We start from the raw sequence: 12,449 nt of genomic DNA on the forward strand, positions 1-12,449 counted from the left end.
TGGCTCCACTGCTGCAGCCAAGCCAAAAAGAGTGTCTTTATCATAGAAAGCACAGGACCAGATCCACTTTAAATGGAATGGCAGGCCAGTCAATCCTTTGTGAAAATCGAAAACCTGTGTACTACCCATGGAAGCTTCTGAATAAGATTTGTGATGGACAGATTACTCCTAGAATAAAAAAACAATCTCAAAACAATAAATATGTCACACGAGGTCCAACCATCTGATTACTCAATCAGCAGAAATTTCAGCTTTTAGAAACTGAATGGAGCCTTCTAAGCTTTACAAAGCTTCGACATCAGGTGCAGAAAAAAAACAAATAATAAACTACCTAAAGAACACTGTTCAATATGGATACCTTGCCCATCTGCAGTACTTAACATGCTCACCCTTGCCCTAATCCTGGCATCGTCTGTATAACACTAAGCCTTGCTTCTGATAAGGCAATAGTGATTTATCAGAACTGGGCATTGTCTGCATTATAACTCTTCCAGTCTGGCTATCAAAAGCTTCCCTCCCTCACTCTCTTCTTTCCCTTCCCATCACCTTTCTAACATCCTTGGGCAGCACAGCTTGTAGTCATTGGGCATGCAGAGACAATGAGCATCAATGCTCAATCATTCCGGTGCAACTCTCCAGGCTCATTTCTTTCAGGCAGAAATGTAAGCCGTTTACTATAGTATATAAAGTTATCTGCCCTCCACAGCAATAAAGAACAGACATTAAAATCCAGTGAAAAGGATCACCACCCAACCTTCTCAATTGTGTACACTTAACACGCAGCAATGACGATGCACGGTGATATGTTGGGAATGAATAGACTCTGACACAGAATGAATCTTCAAAGACACTAACACTGATGTCAGCTCATCTGCACCCTAAAACAATAAATGGAAGCAAGAGGCATCATGGATGATTTTACATTCATTTCACGCTTGATGCCACAATGATCCAAGAGGCATCTGTGCCCACAAAATGGCAGCTTATGCTCTGCGCTTATACTCTTAGGGCTTTGCATGGATTTTATTAGTGTGTACCGGAAGGTGTGCAACTCAAGATTGCTTTTGCATGGTAGCTGAGAAGTAGCTTGTAGAGAATCAGTGTCCAGCTCTAATAACTAATGATAACATCACCACCATCTCGGTTTCAGGCAAGATGCTTTGTTTTCTGCTGTTGACCACTAGCATGTTCTAATTTTAGCCCTTAGGAAGCTTCAGAAATATTGCATCCACAGAACAAGGTGCCATTTATCACCTGAAGTCTGTACCAGATGCTGTTAAGAATCCAGTATAAACTGAATTGTGGAATTTATGATGACTTATAGAGAATTTATTTTCAATCATTTTTATAGTTTGAAAAATGTAATCCTATTATTGCAAAGACACATATTTAAAATTTGATTTGAAGAAAAAACCTGCTTTGCATTTTCTAAATCCAAAACAAGGCAGGATCAACTACAGGACTGAATTCAATCACATTTCCATTTTCAAACTTGAGATGAGATGAGATGAAGGAGGAAGAAAAGTGGAAAGAATTTTGAAGAAGGGATCGGGTTAAAGGAGCAGAAAACAAAAGCACAGAAAAGGAGGTCTGCAAAGAAAGAAATGGAAATTTAACCTTTCCAGGACTTTAAAGATTTCACATCATTTTGGTTGAAAGAGCAGCTTGCACATGATATAAACTGGCCACCTGTGTTTCCATGTCACTTTACTTTCAATTCACAGAAACATGACATATGTTTCACTTGTAGAGTAGTGCTCTAGAAAAGCATCCAAGGCTACAACTGATCTGTAGCTGTTAAAGCAAATATTTCGGAAATATTATAGACATTGGTTAGCATTCAAAACACACTGGCTTCAAGGTAAAACTTCTTCCTTCAGTAAGTGTAGCAAGTCCAACATCCTTGTAAGCAGAGGAGGCACAGAAGAGAAAATCCAGTTAATAGAACTGTCTTCAACAGTGCTTTGTGTTTCTTTAATAAAAAGTGTCTTCCTATTAACCCATTTCCTTGTGCACTGTGACCATAACATCATGTCACAGGCTGTGTGCCTGTTGTTCTTTTGTCCTGAACCAAAATCCAGGCCACCCTTTTATGCAGTAACTACTTCAGCCTGAAGTAAAAAGGAAGCAGGGGTGTTTATTATGACTTTAAATATCCCATCAAGGCCTCGTGATGGATTGACATTGGCAATGGGGAGAGAAGAGCTGTCTGTTTACTGTGATGTGAGATGCAAGGCAGGGGAGAGGCAAGACACAGCAGTGTTCCATCTACATGAATGCAGCCTGGTGGCTGTTGCCTTGGGCATGCTATTGAGTGACGCAGAGGACACATTATGCAGTGCCTGCATCGTTATTCTTTTCTTCCACAAACAGTCAGCAGTTGAATAAGGACAATCTTGTCAACTACTAGTGGAAAAACACTGGTGAACCAAGCCAAAAAAAAGATTGAGAAAGGTTTATCCCAAAGTGGATAATCAGACATTAATATTTAGTTAATCTAACTGCTGCTGCTGACTGTCATGGAAAAAGCCAGTTTATTTAAGCAAGCAAGAAGTCATAAGTGAATGAGATAAACTGAGGGGACTAAATTATGAATGAAAGGAAGGCACTCTGTATGAACCGGATCCTTGTGGTGCTGCACCACGAATGAACCCAGGGCTGTGGCCCAAGTAATGGGCCTTGGGTTTTCTTCTCTTCTTGTGAGAGAGCGGCAGAAGAGAGGCTGGTAGTAGAGAGACTGACTGTAAAGGAAGGGGAGGCACAGAAACCATGATAGAACTATCCTTGTAAGCTAATGGAACCCACATCCTTATTCCTGTTTTTTTTGTGCATTAACAGCAGCAAGATTTCCTATCATCCTATCCCTGATTGACCTGGCAGCGGCAGCAGCTGCCCAAGCCATCTAGATTTCAACAACTGGGCTTATCCTCGGCAACTGCTTTTTACACCTGATTCAGAAATATCCTTAGCTTTCAAAAAGCTTTTTGCGTAACTTTCTCCACAATTCCAAATGCTGCATCTCATCCCTGCCACCACTCTCTGTTATATCTGAATGTCACAGGCAATTCTCAGCTCTGGGCAAACTGAATACAGGGATGGACGGAGGGAGGGAGTGGTGGCCCAGATAAAAGCCCTATAGAACTGCAGATACCAAACCAGCTCCAGATAGGCTTCCCCCTGCAGGTAATGATCTAGGATAACTTTAACCTTCAACTGTCCTAACCTTGCACAAAAGGAAGAAAAGAAAGTCAACACCCCCGAAATGACCTGGCAGCATTGGGTGCAATTTCATGAACTGATTATTTCTTCAGTATCGGCAAAGAAATTGGCATCTCTTCCGGCAGATGCACTGCGCTTCGGCTGCGAGGGTTGTGTCGTATCTCAAGATCCTGACTCTGTGATCAATTAGTGTAATAGCTGCCTTGCTGAGGTGCTCCAGGTGAGAACTGGCTGCCGATGTCACAAATTAATCACCTGAGTTAGCCTAATTAATTAAGCCTCTGGTGGAGGCTGATAATAACTCTCCCAAGAGTTTCTAAATTGGTGGTCTGCAACTGTGACATTTGGCTTTGTAGATAAAGACTGCAGCTAAAAGTAGCATATAGAGGTCCACCATCAGAGAAGAAGTCTAGTTTAAACATCTGATTAATTAGCTGATTAATAGAAAAATAATTAAGAATTTTTATCAGTAAACAGTCAATCAAAAAATATAGTTTAGTTCGCTTTTAATTGTTTCACAATATTACAAATATATGAATAAGTAGTTATGATTATTCAATAAGGAAAAAATTAAATCAATACTGCAAATAACTGTAGCTCTAAAAATATGCAATGATAATATACACTGAGACATGAGTTCATCAGGTACTCCTGTGCAATATGCAATCCAATTAAATACCACAGCTGTAAATCATACATTTGTGGATCTTTTCAAGTTCAGTTCTGCTGACAGGGTGTCAGAGATGTTGAATAAGCTCTATGGCAATTTAGGCTGTAGTTAGTAACTGTGATTTACTGCACTGCATTATGTTGAAATGTGTTTAATATTTTCTACATCACCACCCCTTAACTAAAGAATAAATCTTTGATGGAGTTTCAACTGTAGACTGTAAAATCAGGTCAGATCCAGTTTTTCAGTGTACTTTTGACTGTATTATTATGGGGGAAAATTATAAGGTTAAGCCTATATAGCCTCCCCCTACTATATAGCTGGTTTTTACAGATAAATAGCAGTGTGCTCAAGACTTCATACATGCCTATGGGTCTTACAGTATTTATGGTGACCAACAGAGGCCCTCATCTCTCATAAGGGGACCATCTCCCCTGGAGAAGGAATAGTTTTCCCACACAGCAGGGGTCCTATTAGGGGTGATCACATGAGAGGCAAGCACCACCTTGTGTTGGACAGCTGAACTACAGACTAAACTTGGGCAACAACAAACAGTCCATTAATATTGTTGTTATTGTAGTTATAAGGTTGATGTTGCTGTGTTGATGATGAAATATTGCTTCAGGCTATAGAATTAAATCATGTCACATCTTTTCCATGAAAGAAGATGAAGTATGAAGCAGGTAATGCATCATCTGTGAATAGCACAGACAATGAGAAGAGGTTGGTGATTTTTTTTTTTTTAAGTCAGAGCATATTCTACCACACATCTACACATGCCACATATACCACAAACATTCTGTACATGTCCATTGTAGGCACTTCTCTTAGCCCATTTCATTCTCCACATTTTGTCCAGGTGGAAGTTAGAGGGCTTTTTTTTGGGGATTGCGTGTAAAACCTGCTTACATCTGATTCGTTCAGGTGACAACCTCATTAGTCTGCCCCCTGCCCATACATGGCCCTCCGTTCAACCTTAGGCACCTGCCGTTTGCCACAGGTGGGCATGTAATTGCTCTGTGGCGTGGTCATGTTCTGAGTGGTTAGGATAGAGCAGCCTGTTAATGAGGCTGCTCACTGTGTTGCTTCTCCACTGCTGGGAAATGTATGTGTATGCATGTGTGTGAGCAGGCAGGTGTGTGGCATCACATACATCTGGTACACTGTTGTAATACAATACAGCTGCTTGCTGCTGCGACAGAGAAAGAAAAAAAAAAAAAACAAGGGAGAGAGAAAGAGAGAGTCAAAGTTTGAGGACGTGTGAGTCGAACAGTGGAGTAGAAGCGTACTTGGGATGCGTTTGATTTACTCACAAAAGCACATGTACATGCATTATTATTATTTACTACAGTGGTGAATTAATTCATTTCAATCATTTCACCATCCAGTTGTTTTTATAAACACGTCTACCAAAACAATTATTTAACAACATGTGGCTTGTGGATGGTGTGGATTTCCTAACTGGGCAGTGGACTCAGCACTACTATCATGTAACCTGAAGGTGGATGTGTGATGGAGCACACACGTTTGCATGATCACTATGTAGTTTTTGTTAATCCCCCTCCTGTTAGGGTTGTGTAGACCCAAACAGGGGGTGTGTGTGGACTGAAATACTGTGTTTGAATACTCACTAGTGGTGCACTGTTTGTCAGTGGCCTCGCCCTGAGTGCTGCTCCTGGCCTGTTCCTCCCCTGCAGTATGATGCTTTCTGGTTGCCACAGCACCCGGCGCTGCCGTCAGCTGAGTTGGCATCTGGTGGTCTGCAGTTCCCACAGAGGATCAGTTACCAAACACAGACAATTCTCTTTGTTTGTGAGTGTGTATGATAGCGTGTGTGTGTGTGTGTGTGTGTGTAGGGAGTTGAAAATGTGAAAAAAATTTGAAATATACTGTTGACAGGAGAGTGTGTGTGTGTGTGTGTGTATAGATATGTATGAGCACCAATCGACAAAGAAGGTACTTGGACAGTCAATGATAAAAATGTGAGCTGACAGGAAAAGATAACCAACGGGTTGTGATATGTGGGGCAGGGGACCTGTACATGTCAATAAGCACAAATCTTACTATATAAAGTATAAAAATATAATTTGCATTGTGACTGATGACTTGAATGCAAGCTCCTTCTCACAAGGAGAAATAAACAACAAGCTCATCTCTGTGTCCTCGTCTCTTAGTTCACAGACTATAAGTTTCACTGAGAGCTTGAGTGTGACAGGAATAAAAAACAGAAGTGGAGAGTTAAGACATGCAAGCCCCTGAAAATTAGACATTTCAACTCTGACATCAAGTAATATTTAAGTATTTTGTCAAATTTATCATAGTGCCTTTCATCTTGTCATGGGGGAAAATTCTCCCCAGATGCTGTGGGTTTTGAACACTGTTACAACTGGACATCATGCAGTGCTGGGCTAATTGATAGCTTTATAGCTGGACCTTGACTGGAAGATGAAATATTTACACTGCTGTATTCCTCCTCTCAGGCAGTTGACTTCTGCTCCTGCAATATTCATTTAGCATCCTGTGCTTTTAGTTGCTAAAAGAGGAAATCAAAAGCAACAAAGTGACTTCTGAAAATTGCTTCCTCTTTGATAAGTTTCCCGCTTGACATAGAAGAGTCAAGCCTCTCTGGCTCAAGTCAGAAGTCAATGGGCCCTCAGGGGGTAGGGCTGTGCATACTGTAGATAGTGTTTTTAAAAAGAAATCTAGTCCTCTTACGCAGTTCCTTCAATATACTTATGAGCTTTAAAATACTTCTAAAAATTATACCGAAAAACAAATGAGCTCAGACTAGAACAAAATTGGGCCACATACTGTATGTGACAGTCTAATTTCTTTAAAGATAAAAGATGTTATCTGGTGGGTGGGGGGGTTATGCATAACATTTGCACATATGCTTGCACATGTACATAGACACAAAGTCATGTTTTATCTTGGCAAGTGTACAGCTGGACCTACAGTACCTCAGTCATGATAAGACACATAAATTAATAAATATATTCATTTAATAACTAGTATATTTACACACCGTTTTATGTGGGTAAGTGGGAGCCCTGTTATATGAGTACTGTGTTCAGTATAAGGAAGTGTGTTAATTAGCCTATTCCCACATGGGCAAGCATGGCAACAGGAATATTTGCATATGATTACATGCCTTTGTGCTCCAATATTTGACAACTTACATAAAATCCAATACTTAAGAGCTTAAATGTATCATTTAACTACATTGTAAATGTGTGTTTCTATGTGCATAAGCCTGATTTAGATTTAACTTAAGTCCACTCGCCACTGCTTGGGGCTGTTTGGTGAGTGTACAGATGCAGAGCACCAGGCAGACAGCTAGCACAGAAGGTACTGTCTGGAACAGTGGAGCCTCGGGCATCACTCCTTTCTGCGCCACATACTCTGCACTAAAAACTGACTGCTCCATCAAGTACTACTGGGCTACCCTACAGATTTTTCTTCCTAAAAGCAGGTTTCCATTCTCTGAAATAATCTGTCAAAGCATTTCAACAAAAGAGAGAGGGGGAGAGCCTAAACTGAGAACAACACAGCCAACACGGACTGGCTCAGGCTCATCATTCAACTGAATGAGTATTCTACCAAAATGCTTGTATATTTAAATAAACAAATGGTGTTGTGTTTTTTGGCTTCAAGAGTAGTCTGCTGAATCAATAACATAACAAAAAAAATCAAGGATTTATCAGGTAATCGCAGTTATTAAAATTTATAATCTTGTAAAACCGTGCTTTTCACAAGCAGCAAACTGCTCATTTACGACCCGTTTAGGTCTGCAAATTTTTTTCATGTTTTGTTAACGGTTTTTTCCATTTTGCTTAGTTTAAATGATGTTCTTACCCCTCTTCCTGCGAGCCTCCTTGATCTCTTCACACATGCGGTCAAACTCGGGATCCAGCTCGGCAGCAAATATAGCATGGGCCGTGTCCTTTAAACTGCATGCTCGGTGCCTGATCACCTTGTCTGAGAAAATGAGGGAGAGAGTGAAACAACAGTAGTGTCACAAGACGCAAAACTGGGGTTTTCTGTGTGGACATGAGAGTGCATGTATGTTCAAGGACATGTCCTTTGTAACACAGGATATCAACCAATATCTCTGCCATGGCATTAGTATAGGTTTATGTTTTCTTTTTTAAAAATATAATTTTCCTGCAACCATCAAGACTTGTGCAGGACTGTAGTTTGCAGTTGAATGTTACATGTTCTCCGCACTCTACCATGTATGTAAGGCAAAGCATTAAAAGACAGCCTCCCCCTCCCCTCTTTCCACTGTACCTGTGAGAAAAAAGACTGTAGCATTTTCCCACAGTTTGAATAAAAGAAGAGAGCTGGCTTTGGTGAGAAATGTATGCAGGCAGAACTCAGACATGCAAGGAGGTCATGATATCACCACTTCAGCCATTTAAGACGACGGTGGGCACATGCAGACACACATATATATAAATAATCTGAGACTCTCTGGAACGCCTTGCCTCAAACTCTCACTGAGGCTTCAATAACCTTACTATTAAAACCAGGTAAAGAAAATTCTGATTGCAGTTCTTATTGCCCCCATCTCTCTTTTAAATGCATACTATACAATTCTAGCTAAAGCAGTAGCTCCACGGCTTGAATCGGTCATGCTAAACATTATATCACCAGACCAAACCAGGTTAATGAAAAACCAACAGTCTTTCTCTAATATTTGTCACCTTCTCAATGTTCTTTTCTCTCCAGCATCCACTTAGAAACCAGAAGTGGTTGTCTCTTTATGCCTCTTGTTATTTGCTTTGGTGATCAAACCTTTCTCTATCGCACTTGAATCTGCCAGTTTTAGTCAAGGAATTCTCAGATGTGGTTCGGAACACACACACACTTTCTTTATACCATTTATTATTGTTTATTTCTAGCCTGATCTCTACCATCGCCCAAACAATCAAACTGCTAAACAGATTTGGGACTTTTTCCAGGTTATAAATTTATTTTTTCAAAGAATGAATGCTTTCCTGTAAACAATCTAGCCCTTCAGATCCCTGATAAGTACTTCCTGTTTAAGATACCTAGAAGCAATTTCAAGAATTTAGGTGTGAAATATCTGTCGACAATTATCAGACCTTTACAAAAACAATTTCCCTCCCTTAATTGACAAGCTTAAATAGGACCTGGAAAGGTGGAACAGTTTGAATATAACCATTGCTGGGAGGGTAAATTGCATTAAAATCAATGTGCTTCCACGCTTTTTGTATCTTTTCCAATATCTGTCTTTTTACAAATCCTTTTTTTGTACAATAAACAAACTAATTTCCTATTTTTTATGGAAAGGCAGGACCCCAAGGATCAGGAGAGAGTTTTTACAAAGGCATAGATCTGTAGGCGGATTGGCACTTCTTAACCAAAGAAACTATTATTGGGCAGCCAATATACACAAAATGACTCTCTGGATCCAGGAACCAACATTAAGTTGATGTGAAGTTGAAGCCAAATCCTGTCCTTCTACATCACTTTTGGCTTTGCTTTCATCTAAACTGCCCATTCGGCCAACCCAATTTTCTTGTAACTGAATTGTTTTTTCCACTTTAAGAATCTGGTCTCAATTTAGACTTGCCTTTGGACTCCAGGGATTGTCTAACCACAGTCCCATTCGCAATAACCATCTCCTTCTCCCTCCTGGCACTGATATGGCCTTTTCTCTATGGCAGGGCTTGTCAGTCTAAAGGACCTTTGAACTGACAATGTCTTCTGTAGCTTCAGTGAACTGTGTGAAAAATTTAACCTCCCAAAATCTTATCTATTTCGATACTTATAGGTCCGTAACTTTGTTAAACTAAATAACGCCTCCTTCCCCAGTATTCCTCCGAAGTAAGTAATTGATTCAATTTTGGACATTCCCACAAATCAGAAAGTCCTCATCTCAAAAATTTACACCTTAATCTCCCATCTCACAGAAACCTCTCTTGATAAAATCAAAAAAGATTGGGAAGATGAACCTTGCACAGTTATAGATAACAGTGACTGGGATGTTCGACAAAAATGTGAAAAAAAGTCCTTCATCTTCATTGTATTTCATTGTACCTGTCAAACACATAATATGAAATATTTTTTAAATGCATACACACACATACACACACCTTATGCCTCTTATGCCTCCTTTCCCTTAGATGTACCACAGCATCATTAAATCTTCCTTTTTCCCTGCATCTATATAGGGACTGAGCTGAAGAGGCAGACTAAAAGCATAGCCACTGTAAACAGGTTGTCTCTCATTACGGCAGGCAGAGGGAGAACAGTTCAGGCAGAGAGTGGCAGAGGGGTAACAATCTGGCAGCTTCCTTTGTCTAATTGGAGGATTGCTGCCTAATTGCGATGGAGGCAATTTTTGTATGTGTGTGTGTGTGTGTGTGCATGTGCTTTACTTTTGACTGAGTGTGTGCACATCCAAGTCCATTATAAGGGCAAAAATGCCTGTCAGTGGAAGAAGTGTCAAAGGCCAGGTGGGATGGTGAGAGCTCATCAGCACCCTTATGGGCCCAGCCTAACCTCCCCATCTAGAACAGACAAGAATGCACTGATAGACAACGCTGTTGTGTTATGTTCCCTCATGGTCAAAGGCTTGTTATCACCATTTCCCACCAGCAACAAAGTAGTATTTGTGACACTGAGCCACATTGTGAAGCACAGAGATACCAGGCTTTTTTTAACATAATAAAGTAATTATTTAGCAAGGTGGGGAGGGAAAAAACAGGGAAGCAAACATGATTGTACATGGAGGACAGTACGATAAAGATTGCATGAAGGACAAGGAGAAATAGACCACTGAGGGATAATGAGGTTTTTTCCCAGCACTTTGTGAGCTGGTGTAAAACTTCCCCAGCAACATAATTGTGCAGGGTCTAGGCCATATTCCCTGGGCCAAGCACTGGGTGAGCAGGCAAGAGGCTTCGTTAGTCTTCTTTATTAAACTGCCTAATTGCATTTTTCCCCTTTAGTGTATCATTTGTAGACCCTGCATTCCAACAAATGACCCAGGCCCTCGCCTGCAAAGACAGAGATATGATTTATTCATTTGGGCTGGCAGAGAATTGCTTCCCATTAGTATCAGGCCGCTATATCCTTGTGAGGGAATGAAACAGCTAAACACACAAGGCGAGAATTAAAATGGTCATATAAATTGAATGGTCCTGAAGCAGGCCTACTGTATGCAGCTTTCAATTAACATCATAGTATTGCTGTTGAAGATTTGATTCATGTAGAAAGTATTCTTTCTTCCTTGCAATAGGCTCTTCCTAACTTTTCCCATTTTCCACATTATTCTTTTAAATGTATTCACATGGGCTTTTCCCTGTCATCCAAGCAAGTGCCTATTTAAACAGTATAAATAAGTCCAATTCATTTCTAAGCTACTGCAACAAGCTTCTTTGATCGATTGTGTGTACATGTGTGTTTTTATGTGTTCCAGCACTCATTATGAAGCCCGTATTTAGCTTTGGAAAAGGTGCTGAGACAGTAAGGAGGCTTGAGGTAAAAATCGGTTCAAATTGCAAGACAAGAGACACAATTAAATTTTCATGCATATGCAGCCTTCCTCAGCTACAGAGCATGAATTACACTGTGGAAATGCTATTTTCAGTGGGGCCTGTATGCACTTTATTTCATTTGAATTTCCAAATTGAAGAAAAGCGTTCTGAGGTTTTGTAATTTTACTGCCTGGAGGCCCTCTTCATAAGTCATTAGGTTTTAAATCTAATTACTTTTTATTCACACAATGACAGCCTAATGGAACACAACAATAACTACAGAAACACATTGTCACAGTTGTTTGGAGAGTCCAATGCAGACTCATGATCACAGGACTGTTGTGCGTCATCACACAAATACAAACGTATGAAAGGTTGTCAATAGATAGTCAGTGTCAGTTCTACACTTAATATTATGGTTGAGTTTGGGATTAAAGGAATTCCATTACACTTGTTCATTTGACTACCAGGAGTTGGATGGGAAGATATGTATATATTAATCCAATATCTGTGTGTTAATAAAGAAAATCTCTGATGTGTTTAGCCTACCATAGCACAAAAGTGTGAACTTTTTCAAAAATTTTTTCTAACATGGGGCAGATTGGTGCTGTGATTAAGTGATTATGTACATGAAGGTGCACGTCTGTTGGAGTACAAGCATGTGAATAGTGCATATTTATTTTATGCATTTCATTCATATATTGCATGTGCATTTATGTACAGTACTCTAAATGTGCATGTATGTATTATTCATGAGCATGCCAATATCATTTTCCGTCTTACCTCCAGGGTCCTTGTCAGGATTGTATTCTAAAGCGTTACTGCAGATAAGGTCGATGTCCACCAGGAAGTCCTTCACTGTAAGATACTTGTGGGTGTCAATCTTGGTCATGACAGTGGACAGGTCCATGGGCTGTCGAATCACCTCCAGGTAGTCTGACACCTGACACACAAGCACACAGTACAGAGTACAGACAATGTTCCAGCAGGATCTTTGTATTTTGTGGGGCATATGTTAATTAGGTAAGTTCTTGCTATGAGTGACATAACTA

General features: G+C 40.1%; 1 protein-coding gene across 2 annotated transcripts in view; it reads right to left on the minus strand.

Moving 5' to 3' along the window:
• Positions 1-12,449, minus strand: part of atad2b (ATPase family AAA domain containing 2B) — a 77,139-nt gene that overhangs the window by 40,048 nt on the left and 24,642 nt on the right. For both annotated transcript variants that reach the window (XR_006398215.1, XM_044329395.1), the window contains exons 22-24: positions 12,181-12,340; positions 7,745-7,867; positions 5,521-5,649 (exon numbers count right to left, since the gene is read on the minus strand). Coding sequence is in view for 1 of the 2 variants with exons in the window: in XM_044329395.1 (XP_044185330.1) it covers positions 5,521-5,649; positions 7,745-7,867; positions 12,181-12,340 (412 nt within the window). In the remaining variant the exon portion in view is untranslated. The remainder of the gene's footprint in view (positions 1-5,520; positions 5,650-7,744; positions 7,868-12,180; positions 12,341-12,449) is intronic.

The sequence above is a fragment of the Thunnus albacares genome, chromosome 16 (assembly GCF_914725855.1).
Source record: "Thunnus albacares chromosome 16, fThuAlb1.1, whole genome shotgun sequence".
NCBI classification, from domain to species: domain Eukaryota; kingdom Metazoa; phylum Chordata; class Actinopteri; order Scombriformes; family Scombridae; genus Thunnus; species Thunnus albacares.